The sequence below is a fragment of the Pseudopodoces humilis genome, chromosome 9 (assembly GCF_049639895.1).
Source record: "Pseudopodoces humilis isolate 2021_Gansu_Grassland_sample_001 chromosome 9, ASM4963989v1, whole genome shotgun sequence".
NCBI classification, from domain to species: domain Eukaryota; kingdom Metazoa; phylum Chordata; class Aves; order Passeriformes; family Paridae; genus Pseudopodoces; species Pseudopodoces humilis.
Window position 1 is genome coordinate 25,784,315 of NC_142208.1, and position 18,851 is coordinate 25,803,165.

The following is an 18,851-nucleotide window of genomic DNA, read 5'->3' on the forward strand; positions in this document are numbered from 1 at the left end:
ACCAGACATGATAAGATACTCCCCTTTCCTTTTTTTTGTTTTACAACTTATATGAGAAGTCCAAGAGCTGCTCATGCATTTCACAGGGATAGAGAAAGCTTCACCTCAAAATGCTCTGCGATAGCCAGGTAGCAGCAGGATACAGTTCCCATGTATTATTATTTTTCCCTTCTAACTTCTTGATCTTTCCAATGCCAACTTCAGACTTGACTGATTTTTTCTTTTGCATTTCACAGTACAAAAAACCCAACTAAATTCTATAAAATATAGGGAGAAAACATGATATTTTTTTTTTTCCCAAAATGTTCCACTAAGAATAACTGGAATTTATTTGACCCACCCATTCTGATATAATACCATCTGAAAGGTCATTATGCCAGTCAAGACCTACCATCACCCCTTTTGTTTTCAACAGATGACTTTTCTTAGCCAAAGCTGTTATGTGAGGAATGTCTTGTGCCTCCATCTTCACTTTACAGATTGCTGCAGATACAACTGACCCTGAGTGTCCATGATGTTTTCTCATTCAGTATTTACAATAATTGGATTAAATATTTGATTCTGATGCTTCTCCACATACAGATCGTGAATCATGGAGCAGTTCCATGTGCTTCCTATGCTGATGAGGATATTACATTTTATACAATTATTTTATCTCATGCAAGAAAAAATACGCACATAGGCATTCAAAACCTGGTTAAATAAAGAGTGATTTAAATTGCATGTTGGAAGCTACCTTAGGGAAATACTTTGAGAAAGATGGAAGTTCCTATTACTTTTCTTTTACTTAAGAAATTTCCTCTGAACAAGTTATAATGGAATACAGCACGAAGTCTGGGTTGACTGGGTTTACCAACTTTGGTCTAACATTCAAAAAAGAAAAGGCTCTCTTTCTCTCACCTCTAGTTTCCATGCACTCTCAAATCATTCTCCCTGGATACAGATTAGACCAAAACAAATCAATCTAAACTACATTATTGACCTAAAAAAAACCAGATGCAACTGGAAAACTAGCTCAGAACAGCTTTGAAAGCACTGGGTTTGATTCAAATTCACCTCTAATTCCTTGAAAAGGTTTCTACTAGCCCTTGCTCCTGGTACTTTCTTCACATATGCTGACTTCTTGACTCTAACTCTTCCTTGTGTTTCTGTGAGATGATTAAAACTAATGCTATTCATGCTGTTCCCCCCTCACCCCTTCACACACCATTTATTCACATATAAAAATCCTCAAAACACCAGTGCACCTTAGCCACAGATTTTAAAATGGTGAACCAGATAAATATTTTGACAGATCTTCCTTTTCCTCAAATTTCAAATTCACTAGAGAATGCAACATCCCAAAAGCAGTTTAGATTTAACTAAAAATGCAACAGAGTCCAACTGGATAAAGACAAAGTTTTCTGAAGATGCAACAACACAATTTCAAATACATGCAAGCAGGTGCATTTGAAGAAATTCTAGTCTTCTACAAGGTTTCACTCATCATTCCCATTGTTCATAAGAGCATTTTTGAAGTATTATTAAACTCTGAAAGACCGTATTTTGAACTGATCTGAAATCTCAGGAAAGCAATGAACAGTAGGGAAGGCATGTGGATTCCTGCAATTTGGTGATGTACTTCTCCAATTTAAATCTCTCTTGCATTTATTTTGCTTTCTATGCAGTCTGCAGAAAAAGAGGGGTTAGTGCATCAGAGGAAGACCTCAGGTTGAACATGTTTATACAGGCATATACAATAGTCCTTTATGGTCTTTCACACCCCTTTGCCCCTGACTCTATCTGTTGGATGAAAAATTATCATGGTGGGAAAGAAGTTTCCTCAGTGGCGAAAGAGACATCTCCAAACAGGAATGGAATGGAATGAACAGGGACTTGGATGGACACATGTTCCCAACACACATCCAGTGCAGCTTACCTGGGTGTCTAACAAAGTCAATTACATTTAAAGAAATTGCTGCACAGGGCATCTCTTCTTCAGAGCTGCCAGCTGTTGGGAGGTATGCTGCTCTTCCCTGAATCAGATTATGGACCAGGCTCTTCTTTAACACTGCACTTATCAGAACAGTAAGTTTTGTATAAAAAAAGAATGTGAAATCATGCATGGTATTTCATTCTTAAAATAAAGCATGCAGAAATGGGCTACAGGGATGATACTCATTTACTTCGCTGATCTCTGATCTACTTGTAAGTTCCACTGTTAAGAAGCTTAAATATCCTTGAAGCAATAAAGTTCACAAGATGCTGCATAGACTTTGAACATTTTAAGTTGCAGGCAATGCATTAATCATGCAGCATCAATAAGGTTACCCAATAATTGGTGTTTATTGAATGCTGATGGAAACACATCAGAGTGATAAAGCTGTCAGATACCTGCTTCACAGCCCATTCCAACAGCAGTGATGTCTGCAGCTGCTTTTGCTGATGGACCACAGGCTGCTGCCATGCAGAGTTGTTAGGTATGGTCATAACACAGCAACTGCTTTGGTGAATGTTCAGCAGATCAAAGCACCCTGAGGATGACCCTCAGCTTTCTTCCTACCTGTCCCTCAATAACTCCTCACACATTGTCAGCTATGAGCCACATCAGCCAGTACTCTGGTTTTGTGGCAGTTTGCAAGCAACTGCATTAGGATGATGTCCCCAGTTCATTCAACTCACAAGCTAGAACAGCGACAGGAAACATATTTTTTACCAGGAGGTATTTAAAGGACTCTGACTGGCATATATATTTTAAAGACAGAAGGAGCCTCTAACATCATCAGCGTGTTCCCCTCCTAACAGATGCTGCAGCATCTCTACCAGTAATTCAAGCAGTAGAGAGAATTATTCAGGCCAACAACTGATGGCTGAATCAGTATTGTATCATTTGGAAAGACACCCAATCTCAAGTCCAAGGGATGATGAGTTTACCACTCCACTTGGTATGTTTGTCCTCAAGGTTAATTCCCTTCTCCACTAAAAAATACTATCTCTGCTACAGATAACAGGGTACCCAGCACTTGCTTTCTGCTGTGTTGTAAATTTACTCTGTAGATTCATAATTGCTTAGATAACTGCAAAAAATAAGCACATTTTTGTTTAAAAAATGTATTGTATTTGAATGAGAACAGAAGATGAAAGGCTTACTACAGCAGAATTTAGGGCAAAGTGTCAGAATTTTCATGCACAGCTTTAAATTTAAGAATAAATTATTGTTCATCATTTGCATTATATTAAAACCTATGGCTTCAAGCGAATGTAGTGTTGACAGGCACTTTGTATAATGAGAAACTGGAGACATTTTGGAGATTACACTCAACCAAACGACAGAAAGAGAAGACAGAGGTTAGTCACATACAGAAAAGTAACAGGAGTTGCTCAACACCACAGAGATCAGTACACATCCAGTGATATGGGGTGTCTCTTCTATTCCTAATCCACTGAACCATCCAACTCTGATGGAAAGGAAAATGTAATTTTATTTTATTTTTTTTATGTAAATAAGGAAAGTGGATTTATATAGAACATCTTGCAGAGAAACAACAGATCTACCCTTAACTAAAAGTATGTATCCAAGGATCCCAAACCAGAAAAAGAACAAGCTCTCTAAGGGTACAGAGAGCTGATCTTTATACAGATGGATAAGCAAGGACATATTGATTTGCCTAAAGATGAGTGAGTCAGTGGTAAAGAGCACAGTGATTACTACTTAAAAATCTTTCCTTCTGTTTCACTGATCACATTCCTGGCCCAGAAATCTATCTTCCACTGGGCTCTGCTGGTTGATTTTTTCCTTTTCCCTTTTTATTATTAGAGTAGGAAACAACATTAGAGATTCCTATCACTTTTAATTCCATTCTTTATTTTAAATTGTTACCCCAGCACATTATGCTCAGTGAGGTCTGTAAAAGACTGATGGGTACTCTAGGAAACTATATTTTTCAACACACTCTCTACACTGGCTTATGGCCAATTTAAAAGGAAAGTTAAAAAAAAATTAAGACAATACAATCTGGCACCATTACTTTCCTTTGGATGTGCCTTCCTTGTTTATTTTCAGATTGCTGGCTGCCACAAAACACTTATCAGTTTGCCTAGGGTTAGCAAGGGGTATTTGCAAAGGGCTGTGTGCAGGATGTGTTATCACACACGATGCCTAACAGGTGTCTGTGCTTCGAGCCCTCGCACACTGCCCACTACAAATGAGGGCATTTCTCTGCATTGCTTTCTTGAAAACAGCCACATGGAAGGGCTTAAAAACAGGTACCAGCATTCACAAGGCCTTCCTGAGGAAGGCCCTATGCATCCCTGGCACAAGTGCTGGTAACCCAGAAGAGTTATCTAAGTTATCTAAGATCAAGCAAAAAGTGCAAAAGCTGGGGAAAACTACTTTTAACATGGGAATTACTTGTTACTTTTTCCATCTTCAACAATGTGCATCAAAGAGATTCAAGTCTGCTGGAAAACTGTCTTGGATTATTAGTGGTGCCCCAAATTTTAACACAGATAGTGTGGAATGTTGCAGGAGTAATGCCACAGGGGAAGGGGGAGTTATTCACACAGGCCAAAGTTAGCTTTATGCAAACTAGTTCCCTGCTTGTGTCCACAGTCTGTCAAAAGAGATAGGCTTTTCCAGAGGATGATTCAAAGTGGCTAATGTTTACCACTCTAGAGAAGCTTCTTTCCTCTCCATTAATTTTAGATGGGATTAGCCTCCCTCAGCTAACATTAGCCCAAGTGAACAGTCCTCTAAATTGTTGTCACCACTGCTGTCAGCAGTGTAGGGAAAAAAAAACAAAAAAAACACACAAAAAGGAGGTCATTTGATGGCAATAGCTTTTGCAGGGGTTTCGTTGTGGTTTTTTTTTTTTTTTTGGTTGGTTGGTTGGTTTGTTTGTGGTTTTGTTGTTGTTTTGTTTGGTTGGTTGTTTTGGGGTTTTTTTTTGCTTTTCTTTTTTTCCTATGATGCAATTTCTGAGAAAATTAATCTGGATTTTATTCTCCTTTCTCTGATCTAAGAAATGACTGTTACCATTGAAATTGAGAGTGTGTAAATAGAAAAAGAATAATTTATGTTGAAAGGAACCTGGAGGTTCTGGGTGTTACCCTTTTCCAAGCAGATTCACTCTCAAAAGATTCTAAGGCAATGAAATAAAAGGTTTTAAAATTACAGAGTGTAATCAGAATAGCCCATCACATCTTGAAAAGAATACTGGCTACATCTATGGCAGATACTCTACTGTCAGACACAAGTATTAGACCAAAACACATGGATAGATGGGGCTGAAGTGCTTTTAAGTGTTGGCCTGCTCTCTCACAGACATCCTGCGGCCATATGAATCTGTATCTCTTCTCTAAGTGGTTTCTCTGTCATCCCAGATATAAGAATACCTTTCTCTTCCACTTACATGCATGAGGAGTGGACATCCTTTAATGTAGGAAAATGAAGAAGATGATATGGTTTGATGTCAGAAGATATGTTGTCTCAAAAGTATCGGAATCCTGATTTGCCAAACTTCATCACTTTAAAAACACAGATGAGTATCAGTCCCTAACATTCATCTTCAGCATGATACACACAGCAAATAAAGGAAGACAGATCCATCTGCCAGACATTTGGAAAAGACCAAAATGAATAAAGAAAGGAAAAAAAAAACCCAAAACATAAACCTCTTCATTTACTAGTGCCGTGTTGACAGGGCTCCTTTAATTTGGGGTGCCTCGCTTTTCGAGAGTTACTTTAAAATGAGAGCAGAGAAGCCACAACAATAACTCCATTTTAAACCTGCTTTTCAGCCTCTGTTGCTGCCTTCCAGTACTTGAGTGCCTCTGTGCATTTATTCCTGAGCTGGGCAATTACGACTCTGCATTTTGCTTGTCTGACTTGTGTTTCCCAATTTCACCTTTATTTCATATCCCCAAATAGCTCTGTTATTCCTGGCTGATTACTTACCACTCCTCTGTGTGCCTGGCCCATCTGAATAGCAGAAGATGTCTCCACATGAACTAGAGGCTCTTATATTCCACGGTCTGATTACAGAGCAAACCACTTTTGAAGACTACACAGTAATACATAAGTAATATTCCCATAAAATGCAGCCCCTCATTCTACAAGCAAGCTGATTAAACCCGTGAGAGCTTACATGTACAAGACCTCCAAAAAGCCTTTGCCTCACAAGCACTGCTTTACTGTGTTTGGAGTTTCCTTCTGATTTGTAACTCCTTTATGCAGAAAATGGAGAAGCGTGCAGTAGTTCTACAATTATGTGGCAAGAATCAGCCAAGTAACAACTGTACTTTCAGCCAGAACAATTAATGCAATCATGAAGCAATTAGTGAAGGCAGCAGATGGTTTGCTGCTTTTTTTTTTTTTTTTTTTTTTTTTTTCTCAAGACTGGCAGGAAAAAGCCATGACTGAATTAGGGACTGGTCTGTCAGCAGTGGTAATTCAAGCTCACTGCCCAAGGCAGAGACATGGGAGAAAGATATGTGAACAAAAGCAACCCAGCCACTGAAGCTTAACGAGTTATCGTCCATCAGCTGAACCCCATTAATTAACCACATTCACTCACAATCAATGCCCAAGAAACTGGGACATAAAATTACTTCAGTTAAAACAGATTTCCCTGCTATTGAGTATATATCCTATTCAAACAAACAAGAAAAGATCTTATCATGGTAATAGACTAAGTGGGCTGTGAAGAGATTGAGGGATGATTCTGTGTGACCCATTTACTGTTTATTCCAACAGAGCAATGAGAGGCATCCACTAATGGTGGCTTTGCCCTCATCGATCCTCAGTTGAATGGACAGCTCCTGAGAACCAGAACAGTTCAGATCCGATGTGATTCCTGTCTCTCCATCTCCAATGTGATTCCTGTCTCTCCACCTCTTGCTCTATTCACCACCTCATTTTCCCCATCCAATTTGCTGCAATGATAGGATGCAAATGGATGATAACAATCAAGTGTCTTGCTAGGATGTAAAAGTGTTTTCTAGTTGATTATCACCTCCCTCCTGTCAACAGCAAAATTAAATGACTGCACCAATCCTAGCTGGTCAAAATCCAATTTACTCTTCAAAGGCCCCATCAAGAAAACCCTCACGGCCTCTTCAGTCAGTGGCATCAAAGTTAGTGGCATCAAAATGTAAATTCCCTACCATGCAGATGTATTTCCCTTGCCTCCTTGGGTGACTCAAGTCCTTATGCACACAGCGCCTGGAATCCAGGGAGTAATGGATTCTCTTCCTTTAAATACTGCCTTAGCACAAGATCAGGAAATAGCTAACAGCAGTGTCATTTGTTGCAAAGCACCCCTCAGCTCCCATTGCAATTATCTAAATACCTGCAGGACTTCTTAATTACTCTGAGAAAATTCTGCCTTTGGATACACAAGCACGAAACCAAAGCGAGTCATTTACACTTAGCCATAGGCTGAACTTGACCCTTAGTTCGAGTTACCTTTAATTTAGTCCAAGCTGATTAATACTCTTTGCCTGCTGGTTACCCTCTACAGTTCTTGGGCAAAGCTTGTTGAAGTCAGAAAATTTATCCATTAGGCTTTAAAGTAGAAACCAGGGCTGTGACTCATACCCATTCAGTATACTTTCAAATTTCTATTTTAGAGTTAATTGGTACAGATCTACAGACTTTGTGCTACCTGATTTTTGTCTTGCAACAACATAATTGAATTACCAACAGTTATTCCATTTGCTAATCAATTCCATAACCAAGAAAATTTTATAATACAGCCTACATCCTTTCTCCCAAAACACCTCACACACACAACTCCAGCACCAACCCCATAAATTCATGTTAACACACAAAGGGACCCTTTGTTCTTATATCCAGATTGTCTTTTGGGATTCTGTGGAAGAGTGGGCATTTCCTATGAAACAGTGATGATAGACTTCTTGGTAGCCATCAGTCATCAATTAAATATGCCTTAGCTGTATGGTCTCTAATTCAGAATTATTTCCTGACCAGAATGAATACCCTAGCGATTGAAATGAATTTTCTACTATATCCTACTTGACAAAGCTCCCACTGAAAGTTTCATTCATCTTCATGTAATAAATTTCCTGTTATTAAACACAGTAACTTTCATTCCAATGGTCCTAAAAAGACATCAGAGACCAGATTCTGTTCTGTTTTGTATCAGTCCAGAGAACTCAACAGTCACAAGGGAAAGGAAGCATTTTGGCCTTGTCTAACCACATCCTGAACACAGACATAATTTAATCTGCACGTTCCTCTGAGCAGAGTATAACCATAGTACACTTTACAAAATGCTGTGGGAGGGGGTGAGTGAAGAGTATTGCACTGTACAGAAATAATTAGGAGGCAAGATGCATTTCTCAGTTGCAAAGAGTATTAAGCTACAGTCCTGGAATGATTTTGGTTTTGAGTGTAAAGTGAAGGAAGAAAATATTCCAAAAATTTCAATATGATTATTTTGAGACCTTAGTTTCCTTATTTTTTTTTCCTTTGTTTTCCTCAGATTTACAGTAAGAGTAATAACAAGCCTAATTTATGCAAAATGATAATTGGTAGTTTAATTATTTTGTAATTAATTTAACTACACAGAAAACATCACAGATTTCAAACTTTTATGTTGATCTTCACATTAATGTATAATATATCAATTCAGACATCAGCTTATTGATTATATTTATAGTTTCTATTCTCAGAGATTCATCATACACAAAACAAAAAGGAGAACACTAAATTATTTTGTGTAAAAGCCTGTATGCTAAACGTCAAGATATTTTACTCTTCTACCCTTCCTGGGAGCTCAACAAACTCTTCTGGTATTTTTCCAGCTCTATTCAAAAAACTTGAAAACGTCAGGATTTGAAATGTGCAATTTCTCTGAGCAGTTTGCTCCAAAGGCTAGTTACTTTACATCTGAGTTTATGTGCCATTGACTCCTAACCATCAATTTTTGTTAGAAGTTTTCATCACTAAATTGAAAGGGTTTCTCCTATGATTTGTCTTCCCCACTGAAATATTTATTCACAACAATATAGTTTTCCTTCAATATGCTTTTTGTTGAACTAAACAGATTGAGGTTTATCAAGTCCTTCACTGTAACAAAACTGACTTGTACTGATGTGTCTGATTTTCAAAAAAATTCCAACAATGAGTTCTCCACAAAAAACGTCCTGTGTTGTTGTGTTAGGCTGGGCAGCAAAAAATGAAGGCAAATCTCACAGCATATTTATCTGGCTGATGGATTACCCATACTGAGGGAACTGGACTTCAAAGGAAATTGATTCACTGCTACTTTTTCCTCTTAAAAAATCAAAAACTACTTGAAAATATGCCAACCAGATAGGAACAAGGAGTGTCTTATACTGTTCTCAGAGCCGATACTAAGCTGGAGGAAGAGAACTGTCGAATCAGAGGCCAAAAGCCTCATTAGAGGTTTGTGAAGGATCCTAGCTGTCTTCTCTGCTCACTGCCTGTCACACAATATTGCCAAAAGGATGGATGAATCAACACAGACTGCCAGAACAGTAATAGAGGGCCAGGCCCCAGGAACACAGCAGATGCCCATGTCCTTTACTTTGACCTTTACACTGAGGCTCGGTCAATGTTTTCTGCTTGGAAATACCAAACTGGTATTTCCAAAGGTATCACCCCCCCCGAACACTGCCCTGAAAGCTCTGCAGCAGTGGCACAGAGAGGTGGGGAAGCTCTGAGTAAGCAAACCCACAACTCTTACCTTCTGATCTTGGCTGTAGGCTAAGATCCAATCCTCCTGTTTGGGGTGGAAGAGCAGACTGTGGATGTAGAAGTTCAGACGGTATTTTTGATAGGTGGCTCCTTCATCAGAACTGATTAATAAGCTGCTTTCAACTTCTGGATCAGTCAGCAGCATAATCTATATGGAAGGGAGAGATGAAAATACAGTGGTTACGAGTAGTCAGATGGAAAACTAAACAAGCAGCTAGGAACTTCAGAGAAGCTTATTAGATATGACTGTTACAAAATGCTTCAGTGTAATTGTCAAAACTACTGTAGCCAATGTTTGAGTAACGAAAACAGTATATTTCAGCTATGTATATAAACACATATCATACCATCAAATAGGCAGAATCACTTTACCACTAGTTAAACCAGACCTACGTGAAGCTGTACTTAGCTTATTTGAAAAATTAAACCTGAAATTTCTAACACTAGAGCACAGAAGTTATCTGGCAGGCACACGGGGCTGCTAGGGTTTTCAAGAATGATCTAATGGAGTGACAGACAAAAAGTTAGCTGCTAAGAAAAGAAACCCAAAACACAGAGAGAGGAGAGAGACTGATCTCTAATGGTGGGTTTTGTTAGATTCTGGCAGAAATTTCAGAGAAGGCAGTTTCACTGCCTAAAATATCGTAACCTGGCTGTCTGCAACAAGCAGTCTTGCTTTGGCATGAGAACACATTTGATAATGTGCTGGGTTCTTTCCACCTCCAGTTTCTACTGTGCTGTGAATTATAGATTTGGTAGTGTGTCAAAAATAATTTCTGCATAGTAAATTTGCTTTCTAGCTTTGTCCAGGAGCATTAGTATAGGAGTGACAAAAGATACATGGCTTAGACTTGTAGTAGCTACTTCACACCATTAGCTGTGGTATTAATTGGTCTGCAATGCTGATGAATCAGTGGCAATAATGAGTTACTCCTCTCATGCGTCTCTGCACAAGAGAATATATAGGTCTGAGCAGTAAAAAGAGATTGTTCCAGTATTTCAGCAAGCAACAGAGTAATACCCCTAAGGAATGGGAATGAGGCATCATGACTGAAAAACATGGAAAGTTTTAAAGACTATTTACCTTGGAAAGGTATTAAAGGCTTGAATCATTAGCATTTTTATTTTATTTTTTCTAAGTTGCTTTGCAAATGGAAAACACTGATCTGTTTCTAGACAAGACTGAAATGAAAATATCCACACCTGGCATTTCTCAGAACAAATTCCTGTCTGGGTCTGAGTACTGCAAAAATCACACACTCCATTTCCTTCTCTTCTTTCATTTAGGCAGGCAGAGTGAGACACAACTTAACTTGCTACCCAGGAATTGTAAGGAAGCATAGCATCTGGTGTCTGTGAGACACCAGCTGCTAAAGAACTATTGTATGTGAAGGTGTAAATACACATATCATCTACACAGAATACGTCCTTCATTATCGAGCAGCTGCCAAATCTTATTTCTGTCTCTAGAAACCTCCTTGGTAGTATAACAACTTGGCCTCTGACTTAGAAGCTTGGGGTTCTGCAAAACCCCTAAACTTTCAGATCTTGAATAATCTCAGACCAGTTACACAACCCCACTATACCTCTAACATAAAACAGGGTAATGTTTCTATTGTAGCATAAAGGTAGAATTTCCTATTATATCAAATTTACTTTAGAAATTAGTAATGAAAATGTGCATTTTTAAACATTTTTATTTTCATTTAACACTTTCAAATATTCCAAGTATATAATCAATGTGATTTCCAAACTAAAGATTGATAAATTATATAAGTTGCACAGAAAGGACTAATAATCAAGCTATCAATATATATAAATATAAGATACTGCCACTAAGTAGCCTATCCAGCTTCTGAAGCCAAAATTTGTGATGTTACTTTTTCTTATCACACTAATTTCTGGGACCTGGTTCCTCTGTTTAACGTTTATTGATTTGGTACTGTGATTCAAGCATCATGATTTTCCTGTTTTTATTACTTCCTTTTTGAGTGGATTTTGTTTATGTTGGTATTTGGAAATATCACAGCACAGCATTAATTTGGACTAGAGCAACTAGAGCAGAAATAAGCACAAATCAATGGGCTTGATCTGAGCTCCCTGAAGTTAATAAGAGTCTTGTCACTGCCTTTGGATTGTGCCTCTAAGGCAAGTTGTTAATCAAGATCCACTCTAGTCTCACATACCTTCTACCTGGGCAAGGAACTCATCTGACCTCATCACTGTCACATCCAAGCACATCACTGCCTTGACACATCGGCTGTCAGGCCACTCCTCTGAAGTGTGAAAGTGATCTTTTCTGCATTTCTTAAAAAGGGAATGGAGGGAGAAACTGTTGAGGCACTGAAGCACCTAATACTTCACTCAATCAATAAATGTTAAGTGCCTAAACAGACTTTCAAACACTGTTAATCTGCTAACTACCACCCTGGGCTATTAGCACTTTGTTTTCAGGACTCTCTGGTCTCCAAAAGCCTTGGCTTTGCCTTGTGATAACCAGCCATCCTACAGGTAAAAGTGCTTCAGGACACACCAGTCTTGTGTCATATGCCAACAGCACCTCAGATGTGGCAGAACTGTGTGGAACTGAGGTGAATTTATGCGAGGGCACACAGAGGGTGGGAGATAGGGCAGGGAGTTGATGGATGACTCTATCCACCATTCAGATTGCTAACTATGAGACCAGCTTCCAGCATTATCTGGTCCACCGTTGTACCTTGTACTGCTAATCACTCTGCTCGCTTGTCGTAAAGCAAAACAAGTTAGAGCCAGTCACCGCTCGCATCACAGCCGCAGCACCATGTCTTTTATGAGATAAGAAAAGCAAATTTCATTACAACATATCTGTGTGCAAATGATCAGTTACAAGCCCAAAAGATAGCATTTATTGGATAAGTAGAATAAGTTGATACCTGCATGAAAAGTAAGTCAAAACAAGAGGGAAAGGCTGTGTGTATTTATATAAACCTTTTAGAGCACACTGGGAGTGTGTGTCTGAAATTAGCCCCCCAAAATTTTGGGGAAATATCTGTATCAAGTCCTTGTGTTCTGACTCAAGCCACAGCGATCTCAGAGCACAGGAAAGGCATTCTTTTTCAAGGAAACTAAACCAGAACATCCCTTGCCCACAGCAGAGAGCTGGAACTAAGTGATCTTTTAGGTCCCTTCCAACACAAACCATTCAATGACTGTGACACACCTCAGGAGTGCATCAACCAACCACTGTTCTGGGTGTTCAGATCACAGTACCATGTTAGCACTATTCTGAAGTCAGACCCTCCACCTCCAAAATGCCAACAGTGCAGATGTCATCTCAACATCAACCATTTCATTCTACAAACACCCTTTCACTGAGCTGCACTACATGCTAATGTAGTTGCAGTCACATCAGTCTAGTTTATTGCCTAAGTTGCCTGGAATATAAATGAGAAAGGAGGGAAAGTACGATTAATTTTAATGCTTTTTTTGTTGCAGCACAGGAAATACAGAGTAAGTACTCTTTAGAATCTCCTTTTAAATAAATTAACCCAATTTCTGCTTTGAAGTAGTCTATTACCCATTTATGCAGCTGCTTATACGGAAAGTACAACCGGACACAAATGTGTTGAACAAGAAAAGCATGAAAACCCAAACCAGAAACTATAACAAAAATTAATCTAAGTTTAAATGCCATAAACTTTAATATCTAACAATACCTAAGATAAAGAGATTAGAAAGAATTTATTTTTTTCATTTTGGGCTTCACTGTAGAAAGCATGCTGGATTTCCTGACATGCAAGCTGCTCCATCAAACATCATACTCTGCTTTTATAGTGCCTAATACTGCATCTTACTGCTTTCCCAGCTAACACCGTGTTTTTGGATGATGTTGATTCACAAAGAAACCAATATGACTTTTGCATATGAAAATCACACCTCAGATTTATCCAGGTCCTTAGAGCCTGTAGGGAAAGGCAACCTAGCTCATGAAGTCAAACAAAATTTTTGAGGTGTTCCCTTGCCAAAGGATGTGAAATTGCCATGGGATAAAGGCTGGAAGACACTTCTAAGATCATCAAGTCCGACCATTAGTCTAACACTATCAAGTCCACTCCTAAATCGTGTCCCTAATCACCACATCCACACGCTTTTCAAACACTTCCAGAGATGGTGACTCCACCACTTCCCTGGGCAACCTGTTCCAATGCTTGATCACCCTTTCAGTGAAGAAGTTTTTCCTAGTACATAATCTAAACCTCCTCTGGTGCAACTTGAGGCCATTTCCCCTCATCCTATTGCTTGTTACCTGAGAGAAATGACCTGCCCCCACCTACCTACACAACGAGAACATGATCAGCTTGGTTGGGCTGTATGTAAAGACTTGGGCCCATGATTTTCACACTGACAGTTTTTAAACTACCTCTGATTCCACCATTACAAAATTAAGTTATTAACACAGGAATAAGAAGAATCTGCATCTCACTTCCAGCAAAAGCCCTTTGCAGTGGGAGACCAACCTTAGAGTGCCTCTGGTCTGGTTTATTGCTGTCTATTAAATGAAAGTGAAGAGTGAGAAGGAGCAAAGACTACTTCAAGCAAAGCAAGAGTGATTACTCTCTGTTTAGATCAGTGTTCAGCAATGATCAGAATCTGCTTATTCACACCAGGCAGAGCAAGCACACACTGCACTTCCTATTGCTCCAGATGGATGGGTTTTTTACCTCTGTAAAAAAAAAGCCAATACAGTTGACACAGTCTTTTGCAACCAAATGCAAGGCATCCATTAATCATTTCCCTTCTAGGAAGGGAGAAACGTGATTTGATTTTCATAGAAATGACAAATGGAAACCAAACATAATCTATGGACCTTAAAACAGTCCATACCTTTTTCACCCCTTTTTCAGTGCTAACTCTGCTGATGACATTTCCATTGACAATGATATGTGTTATTGCTGTCATCACAAAGAAACCCAGGAATTCTTAGCAAGGGGACTCTGATTTTGCTTCTAGAGATGGAACTGTGAGTCTTATAAATCTGCTGTGAATGCTAGATTTAGTGATTTCGTAAAAAATGTCCAGAATTGCTCTCAGTCTTTTATTTTGGCCACTCACATCTCTACTTGGACCAGCTTTTTGCTGATACCTCTTAGGAAAGAACATAGTGCAAGTGAAATAGAACAGCATGAAATCTATTTCATGGAGTCACGTTTTTTTCATTCACTTCTGAGGTACCAATAGATATCATCTGACCAGAAATGGGGATAAAATGCAAATCAGGTCAAATCCACTGAAAGAACCTTCACTTTCCTTACCTATCACAAGCTTCGTGCATAGACCCTACCCTGGTGACCCACAAAGAACAAGTAATAAAACACAGCAAAGAGGAAATCAGCAACAGAAACCAGAAATGTCCTCCTACTAACAAAAGCATTCCCTACTTAAATTCTCTAAAAAGCTTAATTTTTTCCAGTTTCTCTGTATGTCAGCTGCATAACTTAAGAGGGTTGAGGAATTTGTTTTTTTCATGTGGTGACTGATAGCAAGAGGATCAGTGCTGTGGAATCCCAAGATAATGAAATACTATTTCTGCCACTTTACATACCACTTCTGAATCTGGATTGCCTTTCTCAAGTGAGTGTGAGTGTGCATAAGTGTGCAAGAATACTTGAACTTGTGTGAGTGTGAAAGTTTTCATGTATAACTGTGAAAGTGTGAGTAAAGAGAGAGTCTGGTCCTCCAGATTCAGCACTCCACACATGCATTCAAAGAAACGTGCTCTGCTTTTAATTAATTGAACTCATTCATTGTTTAAGCTTTCTTAAAACCTAGAATAAGATAGAAAGTGAAACAATCCAAAGGAAGGAACTGCTTTGGTCATGAAATGCTGAAATAAATGCAGTGCTACTGTAAAGCAAATTAGACCTATTCCTTTTACAGGACTGAGTTGCTGGAAGCAGTACGTGTTTGCAAGAGCAAACAAATTGGAGACAAAATTATGAAAGAAATAACACAAGCATTTAATTGGATACTAATAGGGAAAGAGGACACTGAGGCCTCCATTAAGTTTTAAAAATCTTTCCTTGTGGGCTAACATCAGCTGCTGTAGAAATGTGCACATGAATAATGCCACTAAAATTTGGCCCAAGTTTCTGCTTCAAACACATTGGGTAACAGTATGAGCACCTAAATGAAAATATGGCATGAGCTAGAGCTGACAGTTTTGAAGCTGTCTCTAATGCCAGCTAAAAGACAAGGTTAGTTGCTGAGCAATTTCATTAAGACACCATTAAAATAATACACCAATAATTCAATTGAGGCACTGTGGAGTATTTCATTGCCAGAAGTTCTTGTTAACTCAGAAAATGTAGCAATTTTGTAAGGAAAGAAAAGACTTCAGTGACAGAATTACACTTCTAACACTGAAGAAAAGAAGAAGAATATTGCCTTTGAATGATGACCTGGATCAGAATGGTTGCAGAAGTAGAAATGACCTTTTCAACACAAGGAAAATGTCTGGAACAAGCTGTTTTGCAACTGTTATTCAGTGACTTAAGAAGAAAGAAGTTCTTATTCATACAAAGACACAGAACCCAAACTCATTAAATCAGCTTGCACACTGCTGCTATGGAGGGTAACATGCTTCAAGCCACCCCCAAAGAAAACCATAGTCATGATGATCAGACAGTGTAATTCAGATTCCAACTGAATCCAGATCCAGAGTGGAAACTATCGTCACTTCCCCCAAGAACCCACAGGAGGTCCATAACTGGTAGGGATATGACCATCTTCCTCAAATCTTGTCTGTTTAAATGTAAAAGAAATTAAGTGGCCAAAGGTTCAGACAGTGAATTCATCTTGTTTGTACCCATGAAAGATTTAGTGCTCATTGAGTGGTAAGACAATCTCTTGTCACCAGAATACTAGATGGCAAAGGACTATCTTTTAAGAGAGAAAAATTACCATCTGCCAATATTTTTGAAAGCTGAGATTGCACAGTATTCCTAATAAAAGAATTGTTGAGAATTGCATTTGGCATCTTGATGAATGTTGTTTGACATAAAAAGCTGGCTAGTGGATGGAAAAAAAATAAAAATAAATCCATTTACCTGTTCTGTATTATTCAAGATGTTCATAACAGGCCAAAAGTGACTGCAGAATAAAGCAGCCATAAAAGCTGTATTTTTTATTATCTGTGGGAATAATCTGTGGTTGTTTTACTGGATAGAAAGAGTGAGTGCATGTATGAACAACAACTTAGAAATATTTTATGTGGTGGTCTGTACTATATATCACCAAAGCCTCAGGTGTAGGGTTGGGTCAGTGCCATAAAGACTCAAGAGAAGCAAAAATGAGGCTGAGACACCTGTGCAGATGTGATTCAGCTGTTCTCTCCCTTAATCCTACTTGATATGAATGGGGGTACACAGAAAGTCCAGAGGCGCAGAGAAGAGATTTTTTCCTAAGAGCAGCATAAAAAACAATCCTTCCTTCCTCTAAAGCAAACCTCTGAAAGCACCAGTGGGGTGGGAATGTTCCTGTTCCTACTGAAATCCAAGAGAGGGCAGTGCACCCCCACAAGCTCTTTCCTCAGCCTCGGGATGTCCACCCAGGGGACAGCTTCCCACCTACAGCCTCCTCTCTCTGCAGCTGGGCTCTGGCAGAAACCCTGTTCTCAAAAGTGCCTCACCTTGGACCAGACCTGAATAGATTCAGCAACTTCTCTTTATCCATTAAAGATGAAGAAGTAGCAGCATCTCAGGGCTTTTGTGAGCTGCTGAGTCACTGCTTGTGGGCTGGGTTGTGCCCAGAGAGAAACACCGACCTTCACCTTCTCAAGAGTAAGTCACAATCCCAGCAGCCAGGGTGAATTATCAAAAATATATACTTTTGCTTCGAGGTAATAATTAATCAAAGGATGAAAAAAGATGAGATGGGGGAGAAAGGAGTCACTGAAGATTAGTGCCACTTTTTAAATGTCAGGTTTTTTAAGTCCAGCTTCCATTTCCATTAAGCCAGAATTAAATGAAAAAAAAAGATTCTACGTTTTGTCCTTACCTGACTTAGTGCACCTAGTGTTTTAATGAGGACTGTAAAAAAGCACACAAACTCTCCTTTGAGTCATCCTTACCAAAAAATAGAAATGCAATTCTAAAAACAATAAAGAAATCCTCTCATTAATATAACTTAGAGATTACTGCAGGATGTTTATGACTTACTTTTGCCTTATCTAGAACTATACAGTGATTTATAATTTAAATTATTTAATTTAGCTATGTAAAGACATCTAAAGGTCATTTATTTCAAACTCCTCCTTCACACTGAGCCAGTTTCAAAGGTACAGATAAGTTCTAATGACCTTGTCCTGTCAATATTTAAGTACCTTCAAGGATGGAGATTCCACAAACTCTTTGGGCCAATCCAATCTGATACTGTTTAGTTTTCATTCAGTGTTAGTTTTAAATACCTGGGGTTATGTCAGTTCTAGAATAAACAAAAACACCTTCAATTTTACATTCCTTTTATCTTAAAAGTCTATCTTAGCAAGAGCTTTGGAAGTTGGAGAGCAGTATGAGCCCAAAACACCAAGGTTAGTTTCACCTGCTGGGATCCCATAGCAGTGCTGAAAATAGAACTCGTCAGGCTCAGCTCCTAATCACAGGCATAAACATGAGCTCTGGAGCAATCAGTTCTGGGGGAAGGAACATGAAAAGATTAAGCTTCTTGGTTTTTCAAATCTCCCTCAAATCAAATTCTAGATTTTTATCTCTTCATTCCACAGAATGGGTCTAATTTAGTAACCTGACATGAAATGAATATTTCTTTTTTCTGTTTCTTTATTATTACACTCTGCTTTCTCTTCCTTTACATTCCTTTACATAAAAAGCTTTATCACCATAACCAGCTTGAAAATATATTATTCAAAACTTAAGTAAAACACAGTAGAAACTTCCATACTGAAATAAAATCTAATCCATATCAATGACTGATTATTATGCTTTGAGAAGAAATAGACAAAGGCAAAAATACTCAGGAAATCTACAAGTACTATAGGCACTTTATTTTGGACAGTGCAATCTAATTTCAATTATTAATTATCCATTCTTTTGCAGCAGATGTTCTGCATTGTACTGAACAGAGAAAAAAAAAATAA

General features: G+C 38.6%; 1 protein-coding gene across 3 annotated transcripts in view; it reads right to left on the bottom strand.

The window, feature by feature from the left end:
* The window catches only part of LOC102104334 (VPS10 domain-containing receptor SorCS1), a 261,124-nt gene that overhangs the window by 94,283 nt on the left and 147,990 nt on the right, over positions 1 to 18,851 (bottom strand). For all 3 annotated transcript variants that reach the window (XM_005520882.3, XM_088059513.1, XM_088059512.1), the window contains one exon: positions 9,711 to 9,869. In XM_005520882.3, coding sequence (XP_005520939.2) covers positions 9,711 to 9,869 — 159 coding nt within the window. The remainder of the gene's footprint in view (positions 1 to 9,710; positions 9,870 to 18,851) is intronic.